At 44.7% G+C, this 14,910-nt stretch overlaps 1 protein-coding gene across 1 annotated transcript in view; it reads left to right on the top strand.

Annotated features, from left to right (window-relative positions):
• The first annotated feature begins 3,073 nt into the window (after positions 1-3,073).
• ARHGAP9 (Rho GTPase activating protein 9) overlaps positions 3,074-14,910 on the top strand; it is a 1,031,694-nt gene continuing 1,019,857 nt past the window's right edge. The window contains exons 1-2 of the mRNA XM_069653585.1: positions 3,074-3,442; positions 6,186-6,451. Of these exons, the coding sequence (XP_069509686.1) occupies positions 3,109-3,442; positions 6,186-6,451 (600 nt within the window). The 5' untranslated portion in view covers positions 3,074-3,108. The remainder of the gene's footprint in view (positions 3,443-6,185; positions 6,452-14,910) is intronic.

Raw genomic sequence — 14,910 nt, 5'->3', positions numbered from 1 at the left:
TCCCCACCCCAATGCACCCCCTCCACTTACCTGTTGCACATCCACTTCCTTCTCCTGACCCTGCAGCGTCAGTTCCGTCCCTCTTAAGGGGGTCGGATCCGACGCTGCAGGGTCCCCTTTTTTCTTTTATTTTCGTCCCCCGCCTCCAATCCTCAGGAAGCGGGAACACCCCTGCAACCTCCCAAGGCCATCAATACTGAACAAAAAGGGACTGGGGGACTCCCCCGCAACCCCTGCTTCCCATGTTCGGTATTGATTACCCAATTTGATTGAATCAAATCGATCGAATGGTACTGGGCGAATTTGGCCAGATGTACCACTTGATCAATTAAATTCGATCAAATTGGGTAATACCTTGTTGACAGAAGCATCTTTTAAAGCGTGTCAGGATGAACACCCTCCTTACTCCTAAAGGTATAAGGTAAAAGGATCAGACAAAAATCCCCTGAGTCAAATATCTTCCTCTGTAACTACACATTCTAAGAGTCCATCTTTTAATGAGTTTAAGGGAAATAAATATACCCTTGAAAATAACTCAATTATTAAAAGAGCTAACTTTCTTTAAGGGGACTACAAGTCCCATAATCCCATGAGTACTGGGACAAGGAAGAGGGCTGAAGAGGCATGCAGTTGCAGTAGTCAGGCAATTAAGCCTATCACCCCACACCTGAAAGAACCTGGGAGGCATAAAAGCCACCCTAAGGTGCAGGCAATTGGAAAGAGCTGGAACTATGACTGGAATGCACGCTGTAGCAGTCGAAGAAGAAAGAAGAAGACATGAAGCTGGCAAAACAAGCAGAAGTGGGAGAAAAAAAGGGACGCCGGAACATGGAGACAGCAGATTTCACCTGCTTGTTCTGAGAGGGTCCTGTTCCCCCCAAACTCTGAAATGCAGAGGCTGCACAGCAGAAAGCATGCAGGAGAGCTGTCTTTTCCCCAAATCAAACCGTGGGTCTCAGGAGCGAGAGGGGCTGCATAAACATGTGGCCGGACCAAAGACACTGTCAGAGAGGCAGGGTGCGGGTCCCTTAGATGCCAGAAGCAGTAGAGAGTTGTGGCAGAAGTCGTGGAAGCGGTGCGATCCTCATAGCAAGTGTTAAAGTGTTAAAGAAGCCGGTGAGTGAAGCCTGGTGTTCCAATACTTTGCACGAGCATTGTCAGCAACAGTATCCAGTTCCCTATTCACTTTCATGTGATTTAAAGCGAGCTGAAGTTGGTAGTTGAAGTTAGAATACATGAACAATGGAAAGTTAGTACTCGTGCATATCAGGAAAATCCTTTTACTCGCGTTGACAGGAAATACTGCTTAAACCCATTGTTAAACCCTTAACAGACTGTATCTACTGAAGGAGTGGTCGCGTGTCACTAATTAAGAAGAGATAACATTGCAAAGTCCATTACCGAATACCTAACACAGATGAAACAATTGTTGAAGTCTTTATCTTAGGAAAACTATATAAAAAAGTGGTCTTGTGTGCCTAATGGTGATTCCCAAAGGACGACAGAAACCAGCCTTTGTCAGAGTTAAAAAGAAATCTAATTGTTACTATGTAGGAATTAACAGTTCAACTGGCCTAAGATACGCATGTGGAAACATTACCTGAAGCTAAGAAAGTGGCACCAAGGCTTCTGGGTAATTACTTGGGCTGAGAACGTTGGGGAAGGGAAACCGGCTGCTTGTAAAGACTATTTTGAAGTTGGCACAACCTGTAGTGCCAAAGTCTGTGGAAGACAGAGAGAAGTGAGTCTTAAAGGCAAACCTAGGTTGTAATTGTGGCAGACAGACAAGAGAGGCAAAGAGCCCACCCCTTTTTGAAGAATGATATTCAGAGGAAGAGTGCCTTGTCTACTTGAAGGTGTTGAAGTACTTTAAAGTGTATCTTTCCGTACACATCACTGAAGCTGTGGTAGTAGGCCAAAGTACTGAAGCTGTGGTGGTATACCTAGTTGTCAGTAGATGCAATATTGTAGTAGCCTAAACAACATGGAGAACTCTAAGACAAAGGTGACTGTTCTCATAGTGAATCAAGTAGAAGTGAAGTTGTTGAATTGGAAGCAACAGCACTGAGAAGTCATCCTGACAAATATACCATTGTGAATTCAAAACCTGTAACTAATGAAATACTAACTGTTAACTAAGAACTGTGTATCACTGACAGTTGTGGATATTGCAGTTCTTTTGAACTGTGGCAAGTCTTCTTGAAGAGGTGGCAAATCATCGTGGTTGGGATTACCATTGGCGTTAGAAGTGGAAAGTGGATATTTCACCAAGAAGAAGAGATTTGCTATCATTGGAACTTTGGTTAACAAACCTTACTTTGAAACGTCAAAAACTGATTTGAGACATTTCTTTCTTTGGTTGAACATTAGCAGAGTTGACGTTGAATCCTGGGGAAGGGAATGCACCCAGGACATCAGAAGTTTATTCAGAAACTGTGAATGTTGCTTATTTTATATTGTATTCTCATGTCATTTCTTTGTGTATTTGTTGCTTAGTGTGAGGGTAGATAACCTGTGTTAGAGTGTTTTCCCTTAGCTTTTTTTAGGCAGAGAAATCTTGAGCAGAGTAGCGATAGTGAGGCATTTTACTATATTCTTTTGAGAATATGATGGCATGTTTTGATAAATCTTCAAACAGTTGTCCTCGCATTACTGGCTGACCCTTCACAGTAGTGAATGAGGAGGAGGGGTGGCGTTGAGTGTGGGGGTTTTCTGGTTTCCCTATGTTGGTTATCTCATTCAGTAACCCTTCCATGGATTAATCTTGAGGGAAAGTCAGACATAATGTGCACCATATCTGATTATGGTGCTGCACAAACAGAGCAAACACTCCAATCCTTGACAAGTTTGTCACACTGCTCCCTTTTGAAGAGTCAAATTTACAGGTTATGATTACAACAGGGAATGCATGTATTTGAATTTTCATTGTATGTTGCACTTGGTAATGCTACCCAGTATTATGAGACACACGTTGCTGTGATAAAACTCTCTGCACAGTATTGTACAATACTTTGATATAAAGCTTTATATAAAATGGTTTAACTAAAATCACTAATTCTCTGTTTAAGTTTAGGTGACGCCTTCCACAAACTTCCCCCTGCTGCTGATATGCCAGGAAGGTGGAGATTAGTTGGCAGGACCTGGAAACAGTCAGAAAACATCCTGACCCACACCACATCCTCCACATTCCACGTCCAGGCCAAGTATGACTGCCAGTACCAGACCACAGATGGCAGGACTATCTCCCTCAAGCAAGGGGACTTGTTTGTGCTTCTGAGTAAGCCCAGCAAGGACTGGTGGGTGGTGTGCAGGTTTGGGGACCCCTCAAAGATTAAGTCGTTTCAAGTACCTGCTGCCTACATGAAAGAAGTGTCTCCTTGTGACGATAAACCCCAGAGTTCCTCACAGCAGCTGGTCTCTTGCAAGAAGATGGAAATCCCAGGTACTTGATAAACCTCACAGTGCACACAGTTGTTATTAACATTGACAGAGATAGAAGATTTCAACATCAATGATGGTTCCAATCTGGTTTTCTTTTCATTAAAATTGTTCATAGAAGGTATCTTTGCTAAACCCAATCTGGATTTTTGTGTTTTGAATTGCAACGTGATATTGACTGAGTGCATGTGCATAGTGTGCGCTCTGTTGAATTGTGTAGTGAACTGCATGCGGTTCTCTGTTTTTTACGGACCAATTTTTAGAGCAAAAGGTAGTTGATAGGTTTGGGTTAGGCAGCGTTGGATAAGCTCAGGTGGGCTCAGGGCTTTCAAAATCTACCAGCCCACTACCATTGGCAAGTCGTTTTTATGAAAGGCGAGTGCCATTTGCATGATGCTTAACCTTGCTGACGAGTATGGGGATGTTCTGCAAACACACTTTGTTTGCAGTAAATGGCAAATACAAGTTTCACTGTGTATGCTTGACAGCATTGCACCAAATATGAAGTGTGCTTATGGCGACATGCAATATTTTACAAAAAGCACTGGTAAATATTTTGTCACCAGTCACCTTGGGGCAAGTGTATTTCTCTTAGGTCGAGTATATAAACTAAAGAACTGAACCTGCAGGTCATGTGGGATTTTTAAGAATTTGTGGGATGTTTGAAGGGTTGGAAAGTGGAGTGCAGGCATCTGCCTTAGCATTTTTTTATGGCACAAAATGGTAATAAATGTGTGTTAAAAAATTGGCCGTTATAAATATTTGGAGGTACTTACATTGTGCAGATTGAGAATGTTATATGTGTTTGTTTTTATGAAAAATGATAATAAAAAGAGTAAAAAAAATATATCATTTGTAAAAAACATGGAATCCTTCATTCATGCCCCTGAGCTCAGTTGAATTGTGTAATGAGCTACAGTGAGGTGCCTGGACTAAGTTGAATTATCAAGTTAACTACGATCATTACCTCATGAACATTTTATAGACCGAGGTCCCTGGAAATTGGATTTGAGCCTGCAGTGTCAACCCTCAACTAACTCTAGTGTATGTGAGATTCAGTCATTGGCCCTCATTATGGCATTGCCAGTAACCCCCCAGTGCTAGCGGTAGGTTGCTGGCGACCCTGTATTACTGTTAGCGTCGCCTGACATCCCTGTGCTGACGGGATATCAAAGATGGCAACGGTACAGTAAGTTCCCATTCCCACGGAGCTCAAAACAACTCCATGGGAATCGTAACCCTGGAGCACCGGTACCGTTAGTAAGGGTGTCTTGATATGGGCAAAATCTTCCTCGGGGCCAGCCCTTTGAGAGCAAAAATACCCAATTCAGCCCAAAATACAGGTTCTATTGTGCTGAGCAGTGATCTCATGCTAGTGACAAATGACACCCTCAAAGTTTTAGCATATTTATTCTAAGCAGTGAATTTCATATACATTTGGGATTCAAGTTAAAGAATATTACAAAGCATAAACTTAGAACAATGCAAAATATAGTGAAACATGGAACTTAGATAAACATAGAGAGACATAGAGAAATATAGAGAAACATAGAGAAACACAGTCTTACGTCCCTTTTAATCAGCACTGGGAGACCTGGGCTTTTCATAGAAAAACAATGCTGGAGGACACCGTGAGAGCCAATTCCGGGCACCTGTTTCTGCACGAATCAAGTCCACAGGACGATCTCCCCCCGAGTCATGTGTGCGTGGATATTTTATAATCTCTTGCTGTCAGTCACCATGACGCACAGTTCCAGAACTTTCCCTGTGCAACTGGCTCATGGAAAAAACCCAACTCTCTCTGAGAGGCACCCTGCTCGCTCCTACCCCTCCCTGGTTCCCATCTGCGCTGGCTGAGGAATGTCTTATCAGTACCTTCCCAGAGAAAAGCAAGATTAGCTTGGAGCCAGGGCTACCGTTAGTGAGGCTGAATATTCTAAGGGAAGCAGGGATGTATTAACCCCATCTGCAAGCTCTAAAAGGCATGCACTCATAGCTTAGTGTTTATAGCGCTTAAGACTGGCTATCTAAGCGCTATATAGGTGCCATAATGTTCCAAACACTCCAAAAATACCTATTAGGTACAGAGCTAGGGGCCCTCCCTGCCTGTCTATCAACAATGCTTAATGTGACCTATTTCATACTAGGCCTGCATATTCCTTGTAGCTCACTACTGCATAATGGAAGTGCTACAACAGACTACTGTCAGCATTTTTAGCACATACTTTGAATACACTATTGGCTTTCAGCGGCTAATGCTGTCATCTAAAGCCCTGATTGGCAAGGTTGCAATTTCGTGTATCACTACAAAGGGTGCCGGTGCTTCAGTGAAAAACCTGCTGGTAGGGGCCTGACCTCCCGGCAGATCAGGTCTGCTGGTAGTTCAGTGTCCCTACCGACAGACTCTCAGTGAGCCGGTCCAGAAAATGTGCCGGTAACTTGTTACCGGCACCTTTTTATCCAGACCGGCTCGCTTATATTGAGGCCCATTGTCTTCAAAATGATTCTGTTGTTAGATATTCCTTTGCAATCTTGTCATTAATTTTCTTGTTTGGGGTCTGATGACTAAGCAGAAAATCCACTGAGTCTTCCCAGCCTCTGGGGTTTTCTCAATGTGCAGTCAGGCTGGCAATTGACTGCAATTTGGCTATATACTCTTTTTATAGCTTTAGTTAATGAGCTGTATTTTCAATGTTTCTATAGTGTGATTCTAGTTAAATGATTACTTTTCTCTGCTTCTTCCCCAGATGTAAAGGTACATGCCAAATCAATGGAGGAGCTCTACACACAATCCTACATGCCACCCCTGGACGTCTGCCCGTCTCTGCCGTCTCTGCACCATTTAAATTTACCAGAGGGAACCACAGTAGATTCCAGACTGCATCCTGCAAACACCTCCTGTGGCTTCAAAAGTATTATTTCCATGAAAAATTCCAACGTCTGGGACAAACCATACTGCAAATGCTCACAAAACCTACCCATTTGTGGCGAAGACCCTCAGGCCAAAATGACGGTGAGTCCAATCTTTTATACACTCTTGCCCAGGGAAAGTGAAGCGTGTAAGGTAAATAAAACGTATAAGATGGCAGCTGTAATATATGTTGAGAAGAAAATAGTGTCCAAAACTGGAGGACACTCCCGTCCCATGCACACCAATTATACTGAGGAATGTCTCAGTCAAAATATAGTTCTAATTATGCAACCAATTTCAAACAGTGGATTACACTTTCAATGATTTAAAATGTGCTGACAAGTGTCAGTCTTTTATTAATACATAGATAGATAAGAGACAAATAATAGTAAAAAATGTGATGATCTCTACGGGTTTCAGGGTTATGATCCCTTCATTAGTAGCAATGTTTCTTAGTTATAGTGACAATTTCTCTTTAAACCTTGTGCTTTGAAAGTCTGCAAACAAGTAAATGAGAAAGATATACTTTGAGTTCAAGTCTCTCTAAACAGAGTCAGAATTTTTGCAGGTTCATTTAGCTGTAATATATGTCTCATCTAATAGTTGTAAAGCCAAATATTTGATGGCATCTGTGTCATTGATCCTTCTGCGATTGATGCGAATGGTTCCAAAATAAATTGAGTGGTAATGTGTTTGCAAGTATGCTTAAACATGTTGACTGAAGTAACTTTGCTAAAGTAGCATTAAAGTTAGTACTTCAAGCAAACTGTAAAAGTTGTGAAGGATAGTATCAACAACTGTGAAAGTTGTCGTGCAATCACAAAAGTCAAGGAATGTGAAGATTACCTCCATACAATACTTTACTACTTAGCTAATAACAACATAAGAAATAACATCACTAATGACATAATTGATGATATTGTTGATCTATTGACACTAGTCATTGTTAGGGAGAATTCTCTGTTTAGGCTGAATTTCCTAACCTAGTGAGTCCCGCAGCAGCTTTGCTGGATTTCTGGAGTTTTTTTTTTTCATCCTGCCAAGAGTGAGACTCTTTTCCTCCCACTCTTGGACATGAATGTGGTTGATTTCTTTGAATGTCAATGGCCCTCATTACGACCCTGGCGGAAAGGGGTTTACGCCGGCGTAAACCATGGCGCCCCTTTCCGCCTGAGTACGAGTTCCCTTAGCGCCATGGTGATTTTAACGCCTGCTTTTAGCAGGCGTTAAAATCCATGGCGCTAAGGGACCTTGTTGTTAATTACGCCACCGTAATTTACGGTGGCGTAATTAACGCCTTCCCCACTCCCATTATACCCTATGGGGCAAAAATGGGAATGGGGAAGGGTAAATGGGGATTGGGGACTTACCGCCCCGCCAAGGTCGGAATGGGGCGGTAAGTCCGCCAACCCCCATGGCGGAGTTGGCAGCTTAGCGCCATGGACCATGGTGCAAATAGCACCATGGTTCTCCGCCAAGGTCGTAATGAGGGCCAATGTGTTCTATGGGCTATGGGGTCTTTTACTCCATAGAGCCTCATGTGTTTTGCTATGTGTGTTACACCGCACCCTCTGTGCCGTAACACTGGGGTGTCCTAGAGGATCCCCCCCATAGACTCCATACCCTGGGACTGACTACTGTCTCCCAGGGCATGTAAAGTCACCATTGGCTTTACTAGACCTAAATTTACTAACAGAAATAGTACAAACCATCCTATTGTGGACGTACTGGTAGGGGTAATTCGATTACCCCTGCGTCTGTTGTTCGAGGGGGCACTGTCCCGTCCCCCTCGTCGAGTTTTGGCTGGTGGCAGTGGATACTACTTTTTATATTCGACCGCGAATATATTCCTATGGGATTCTTCCCATTGTTGGAGGCTAATACTTTTTCACATTAGTCTCTAACATACCGCTGGTTTATTTGTCTTAAATAAATCCAACGGTTGGTATTTTCTGCCAGAACTCGGTTTTTAAAATGGCGTATGTGTTCGCCTCTGTAACTCCGAAACCAAAGGTTGAGCGCTTTGTTCCAATTTTGGTGGGCTTCTGCACAGAAGCCCTCCAGAGTGGTGCCACTCTGTCTGGGTACCACAGGGGGTGTGGGAGGGGGTTTAGGCACCCTGGACTGAGTTGCCTTGCCAACTCAAGTCGCACTCTTGTGTGATTGGCCCGAGTGGTGAGCTGCCCCGCTCACCACTTAGCATGTTTGATTGACAGCTAGGCTGAATGAATGGGGGTTTTCTGCATAAAAGCAGGGCTTTTGGGACTGGAACTTCAGAAGTCGCCACAGGACCTAAGAATCCGACGAGGGTAAAGCTGAGCCGACCTGCAACACTGACACCTCCGGTGGAGCCCTGCTGAACCGACTCACCACTTCCCAACGACAGAGGAGATCTCCCTGCTGGAGAGTCTTCTTCCCCTGACTGGTGGGAACAACCAGTCCCTTGCTTTTTCTTCGCTTCCAGGATGTCCAGTGGTCGAATTGCCCGTGCTGAGCACCCCGGCAACCAGATAGCCACTAACCACTGTACCGCGACCAAAAGGTGGTGCCTTGTGATTGAGCACTCCGCGGCTGGTCTCTTCCCTGGTGGTGCAACGATCTTCAACTTTCCTCGACGACGAGATCATCTCATCTTCTGGCAAAGCCCCGACTTGCATCCACCACCAGGAACAACTGCCCCCGTCGGAGCTGTCTCTTCACTCTCAAGGTACTGTGTCCGCCTGGCTTCCCTTGTGACGGTTAGCGTGAGGTGTCTTAAATCCTTACCTTTCCATTGGGTCGCCTCCAGACCTTCTTACACGTTTGTTCTAAACTGGTCCAACCTTTCTGTGACATTTTGCTACAAAGACTTGAAGTGCATTTCCACTGTGATACTTTGGGGACATACAGCCTTGCCTCTCTCCGAGTGGGCCTGGCCTCTGAACTTTGTGATTTACAGTTGACCCTGCCTTGCTCGCCTTGCATTTGTTTCGTAAAAGTGTTGGTACTGAGTTGGTTTCATACCCTGCCTTTTTCTCTCCCTTTCTAACGAATACTAGAGTGCCATCTAGGTTAAAGCATTCACCTCTGTCTGCAAATAAGTGGTGCCGTTGAACCTAGACTTGTCGAAATATTGTTATGGGATTGATATATACTTATAGTAATTGTGATTGAAGTTGTTTGCCATATTAGTGCCAGTGTGTTTTCCATAGATGTGTTTTTAAATAAATAATTATATATCTTTACACCCAAGCTCTGATCAGTGACTGCTTGTTCTACTGTGTAAATTGCCCTATCCTGTATACTCCAAATACGGCCTAACTCTTCTTGAGGGAAGACTGACTGCTCAGCCACAGCTACCAAGTGAATCTGTGTGGTACAGACTGCTAGCAAGTGGGTTTACTGCCAAACACCTGTAGTCCTAAATCTTTTGCAGTGGTCCCAGAGGGAACTGCACAGGTTTCTGCCTAACACTGGTGTACAGCGGTGGGATTCGTATCGAGTATACAGTTTAGAGTGCTTTTCAACACTTTAGGATAACTAACCACAAAGCTTAGCACTAAAAAGCAACTTTCAAAAAACGTGTCTACTTTGGAAGTTTACAGTCAAGAGTCCTTGTCAGGTAAAAATACAGAGAGTTTGAGAGCTCTCTATAGACAAGAGAATCTTTCTGTAAAAGGCAAGAAAATAGAACTGATAGCGAGATTGCTGGAAAACCAAAGTCTGGGTACTGTTTCAGAGGAACCAACTTCTCCAGAAAATGTAGATGACAGTAATGGTGTTGATCTAAATCAAAGTTTTAATGATAGTGGTGAAGAGGCTGAAGAGGAAGGAGAGGCTAATGAAACTGTCTCCCCTGCTCCTCTGTCTGCCTTACCAGCTGTACCTACTGGGCCTATAGCAGGTCCCCACTAAGTCCTCAAGTCGTTGAACTAGAGAAAATGAAAATAGACTTGGAATTCAGAAGGATTACTGCTCAAACTGAACAGAAACACCAAGAAATGCAACAAATTCTTAGGCTCAGAGAAATGGAGCTCAAGCATGAGTTAGAAATGAAAAAGTTGTCTGTCGAAACTGCTTCTGTCTCTGGCTCCTCTAGAAGTTCCAGTCCCAAAAGACCCTGGATGCCTAAGGAATTAATTGGTATGTATGAACCAAAGTTGGATGTGTTGGATTGGCTGAGTTTGTTTGAGTACAATCACAGGTAATGACCTACTTACCTGGTTGTTCGCTAGGCTCCCCCCTGTTGCAACTGATGTGGTAATGGAGTTGGGGGAGGAGGATAGGAAAGAGTACGAAAGTGTGAAACTAGCTTTGATAGCTAGATTTGGGAAGACCCCTTCCCAGTATCTTAAGAGGTTTAGAACCCTCAAAAAGCATGATGGTACCCCTTGGGCTACCTGGGTGAGTGAATGGTTGAAAAACCTAGAGGGATGGATTAAGGGTTACAAGGTGAACACTTATGAGGGTATGAAGAATCTTTTTATGTTGGAGTCTATTTATGATGCCTGTTCTCCTGAGCTCAGACAGCACTTGGCTGATTCGAGGGAATTGGATTCCAGGAAGCTAGCTAAGGCTGCTGACTTGTGGGTTGCCAACAGGGCTACTCATAAGGATTCTGGGGCAACTCAGAAAAAGGATGAGGGAAAACAGCCTAAAAAAGACTCAAAAGAGAATTCTAATAACTTAAATTCCAAAGAGGGCCCCAAACAAAACCATAAGGATAAGCCACAAGGAAAACCGCAGCAGAATAGTGTACCTTCTGGTGCTAACCCAGAAGGAGGCCAGAACAAGCCACCATTCCAGAAAGCATTCGGAAAATGCTTTGTTTGTGGCTCTACTGACCATGTGAAAGGAGATCCCAGATGCAAGGGTAAACCTTCAGGGGTCCAGCTTGTCTCCTTAGCCTTCGCTCCAGAGGAGGAAGTCCAAATGGCAAGTGGAAACTTTCTACTACTGGCTGATGAACCCATTGGAGTCTCAGCCAGTGTTTCTTTAGTGTCTCTGGGTTTGTGGGAACAACAGAATTTAGATGTCTATAATTCTATCCCAGATAATACTAAAGAGTATTATAAAGACAGTGTCTAGGTGAATGGCCAGGAAACTCCTGCCATTAGGGACACTGGAGCCAGCATAACTGTGGTGGATAAATCTTTTATTCAGGCTGAGGATGTTGCTAAGGCACCCAAACGCCTCACCAAGTTAGCTGGAGGGCCTGTGCAGATGCTTCCCCAATTACCAGTTCTCATCCAGTGTAATGACATGACTGTGAAGATACCTGTCAGCATACAGAGTGAGGTACCAGGACGAGTTCTGTTGGGTAACGATTTAAAAACTCTCGGAGTTGTGTCTCATACCCCCAGACCTCCTAGTAAACGGTTACAGGAGCTAACCAGACCTGCAAGGGAGAGAACCATGAGAGGTACTCCCGAGGAGATGATGAAGAAGGATATCACTCCTGCTCCACTGGAATTGTCAGCTGCTGTCTCAAAGAAATCAGAAGCGAAAGGGAAACCTAAAACTTCTATACCGAAACCAGCAGCCAGCACTTCAGTGCAGCCAACAAGGACTTCCCCTCGGTTGTCCAAAGTAACACCAGTAACTCCCCCTCCAGCTGAGGCTGAGAGGGTGGTACAACCCTGTGTGGTGGAATTAGACTCTGAAGAAGAGCTATTGGAAGGCCAGGAACTCATTGGAGATCTGGATCCTGTTGACCATCCTGAGATGCAGTCTTTACTAGCAGAAGGTGGACCCAACAGGGCAGACTTCAGTAAGGGACAGAGAGAATGTCCAACTCTGGAAGGTCTTCGCCACCAGGCAGAAGCTCAGGCTGAAGGGCAAGAGCCTGTGAAATACAGGTTGCACTGGGAAGATGACCTCTTCTACAGTGAACCGACCGAGTCTGAACCTGGAGACTACAAACGACTTGTAGTACCCAAGGAGAACAGACAACAGTTCTTGCAGTTAGCCCATGAGATTCCTTTGGCTGGTCACTTGAGTTTCAAGAAGACTAAGGAAAGGCTCTCTCTCTACTTTTATTGGCCAAAGATGGGGGCCGAAGTAGAAAAACACTGCAGGAGCTGCCACACCTGCCAGACCTCTGGTAAGGTTGGCTCCAAGAATGTGGCACCTTTAGTGCCTCTCCCAGTTGTGGGAGTCCCATTTGAGAGAGTAGGGATTGACAATGTTGGTCCCCTTGATCCTCCAACCTCCTCAGGCAACAGGTTTATACTTGTTGTAGTAAACCATGCTACTAGGTATCCTGAGGCAATTCCTATGAGGACTGTTACAGCTCCGGCTGTGGCTAAGGCCCTCCTTGGTATTTTTACCAGGGTCGGGTTTCCTAAGGAAGTAATCTCTGAAAGGGGGTCAAACTTTATGTCCCACTACATGAAAGCCATGTGGAAAACCTGTGGAGTTACTTACAAGTTCTCAACAGCTTACCACCCACAAACCAATGGGTTGGTAGAAAGGTTCAACTGAACCATGAAGAGCATGATAGGTGCTTTAGAGGAACCCCTTAAACGGAAGTGGGACCTTCTACTGCCATGCCTTCTCTTTGCTTATAGAGAAGTCCCTCAGGAGGGAGTAGGTTATTCTCCCTTTGAGCTTCTCTATGGTCATCCCGTCAGAGGTCCATTGGCCCTGATTAAGGAGGGGTTGGAGAGGGCTCCTTCCCCCAAGCCAGTCAGAGTGACTGACTACGTGATAGGTCTCCGGAGGAGAATGTCACACATGATGGCGGAAGCAAGTGATAACTTGAAAGCTGGACAAGCATTGGTCAAGCACTGGCATGATCAAAAGGCTAACATGGTTGAGTTCACTCAAGACCAGCTAGTTCTCGTTATGATCCCAACAAGGCAGAGGGCCTTGCAAGACAAATGGATGGGACCCTTCAGAGTTGTGGGTAAACCTGGAGAGGTCAACTATCTGGTGGACTTGGGCAATCCCAAGGAGGCTCCGACAGTCTTCCACACCAACAGACTCAAAGCGTATGTCTCGAGACCTGATGTAGGAGCTTTGCTTCTAGCATCATCAGAGGAAGAAGAAGAGAGTGAAGCTCTTCCGGATCTCCTCAGAGGCTTACCTTTAGACGAAAAAATTGAAGGAGTAAATCTCTCTTCAAATCTGACACCTGAGCAACAAGAAGAGTGCAAATCTATGTTGAATCAGTTTGCCTCTCTGTTCTCACTTTCGCCAGGCTTGACCCCTTGGGGCCAGCATGACATACTCACTGGTGACTGTCTGCCAGTCAAAAGCAGAGGATACAGAATGTCAGAAAGCGTAAGAACCCACATCAAAGGTGAGGTCAGCAAGATGCTTGATCTCGGGGTAATAGAGCCCTCTACTAGTCCATGGTCTAGCCCAGTTGTGTTAGTACCAAAGGCAGGATCTAAAGAACTTAGATTCTGTGTGGACTACCAAGCTCTTAATGCAGTCACCAAGACTGATGCCCACCCTTTGCCAAGAACAGATGAGTTGGTGGATAGACTTGGTTCAGCCAAGTTCCTCAGCACATTTGACTTGACGTCAGGCTATTGGCAAATAGCCCTGACAGACCATGCCAAGGGGAAAACTGCATTTTCTACCCCAGCTAGCTTATACCAGTTTAAGGTAATACCTTTTGGATTGAAAAATGCACCTGCTACATTTCAGCGGATGGTAAACCAGGTTCTGAATGGGATGGAGGACTTCTGCATGGCATACTTGGATGACATAGCAGTGTTCAGCAATTCCTGGGAAGAACATGTAACCCACCTAAGAGATGTTTTGCAGGCTCTTGGCCGAGCCAATCTGACCATAAAGGCGAGTAAATGCCAAATTGGACAGAGTAAGGTAGTCTATCTTGGACATGAGGTAGGATGTGGAGAAATAAGGCCTTTGCTCGGTAAGATTGAAGCTGTGCAAAATCGGACAACACCCACTACTCAGACCCAGGTGAGAGCCTTCTTAGGTCTCACTGGGTATTACAGGAATTTCATCGAGAACTATGGGACCATAGCTTCTCCTCTGAATGTCATCTCCTCTCCAAAATTCCCTAAAAAGGTTAGATGGAACGAGGAGTGCAATCAGGCCTTTGAAAACCTGAAAAAGGCTCTTTGCCAAGCCCCAGTACTCAGAGCTCCTGATTACCACCAAACTTTCATTGTGCAGACAGATACTTCAAATGTAGGAATAGGTGCCGTACTCAGTCAACTGGATGGGAAAGGTAGGGAGCACCCCGTTTGCTTCATCAGCCGCAAGCTGAAGGATCCTGAAACAAGGTGGGTAACAATCGAAAGAGAATGCTTTGCTATCGTGTGGGCTCTGAAGAAGTTTAGGCCATACTTGTATGGTTCTACTTTTGTCCTTCAGACTGACCACCAACCCTTGAGATGGTTAATGCAAATGAAAGGGGAAAACCCAAAACTACTGAGATGCTCAATCTGCCTGCAAGGGTTTGATTTCACCATTGAGCACAGGTCAGGGTGTCACCACCAAAATGCTGATGGTCTCTCTAGGATGTATATCATCGACTAGAGGTATGAGATTTATCCAGGATTGGATTAAATCCTCCTGTCCCTTAGTCTGGGGGGGGGGGC

The sequence above is a fragment of the Ambystoma mexicanum genome, chromosome 3q (assembly GCF_040938575.1).
Source record: "Ambystoma mexicanum isolate Mex_15411 chromosome 3q, UKY_AmexF1_1, whole genome shotgun sequence".
Taxonomy (NCBI): domain Eukaryota; kingdom Metazoa; phylum Chordata; class Amphibia; order Caudata; family Ambystomatidae; genus Ambystoma; species Ambystoma mexicanum.
Note: the sequence above shows the minus strand (reverse complement) of the source record. Positions and strands in the feature narration are given on the sequence as shown.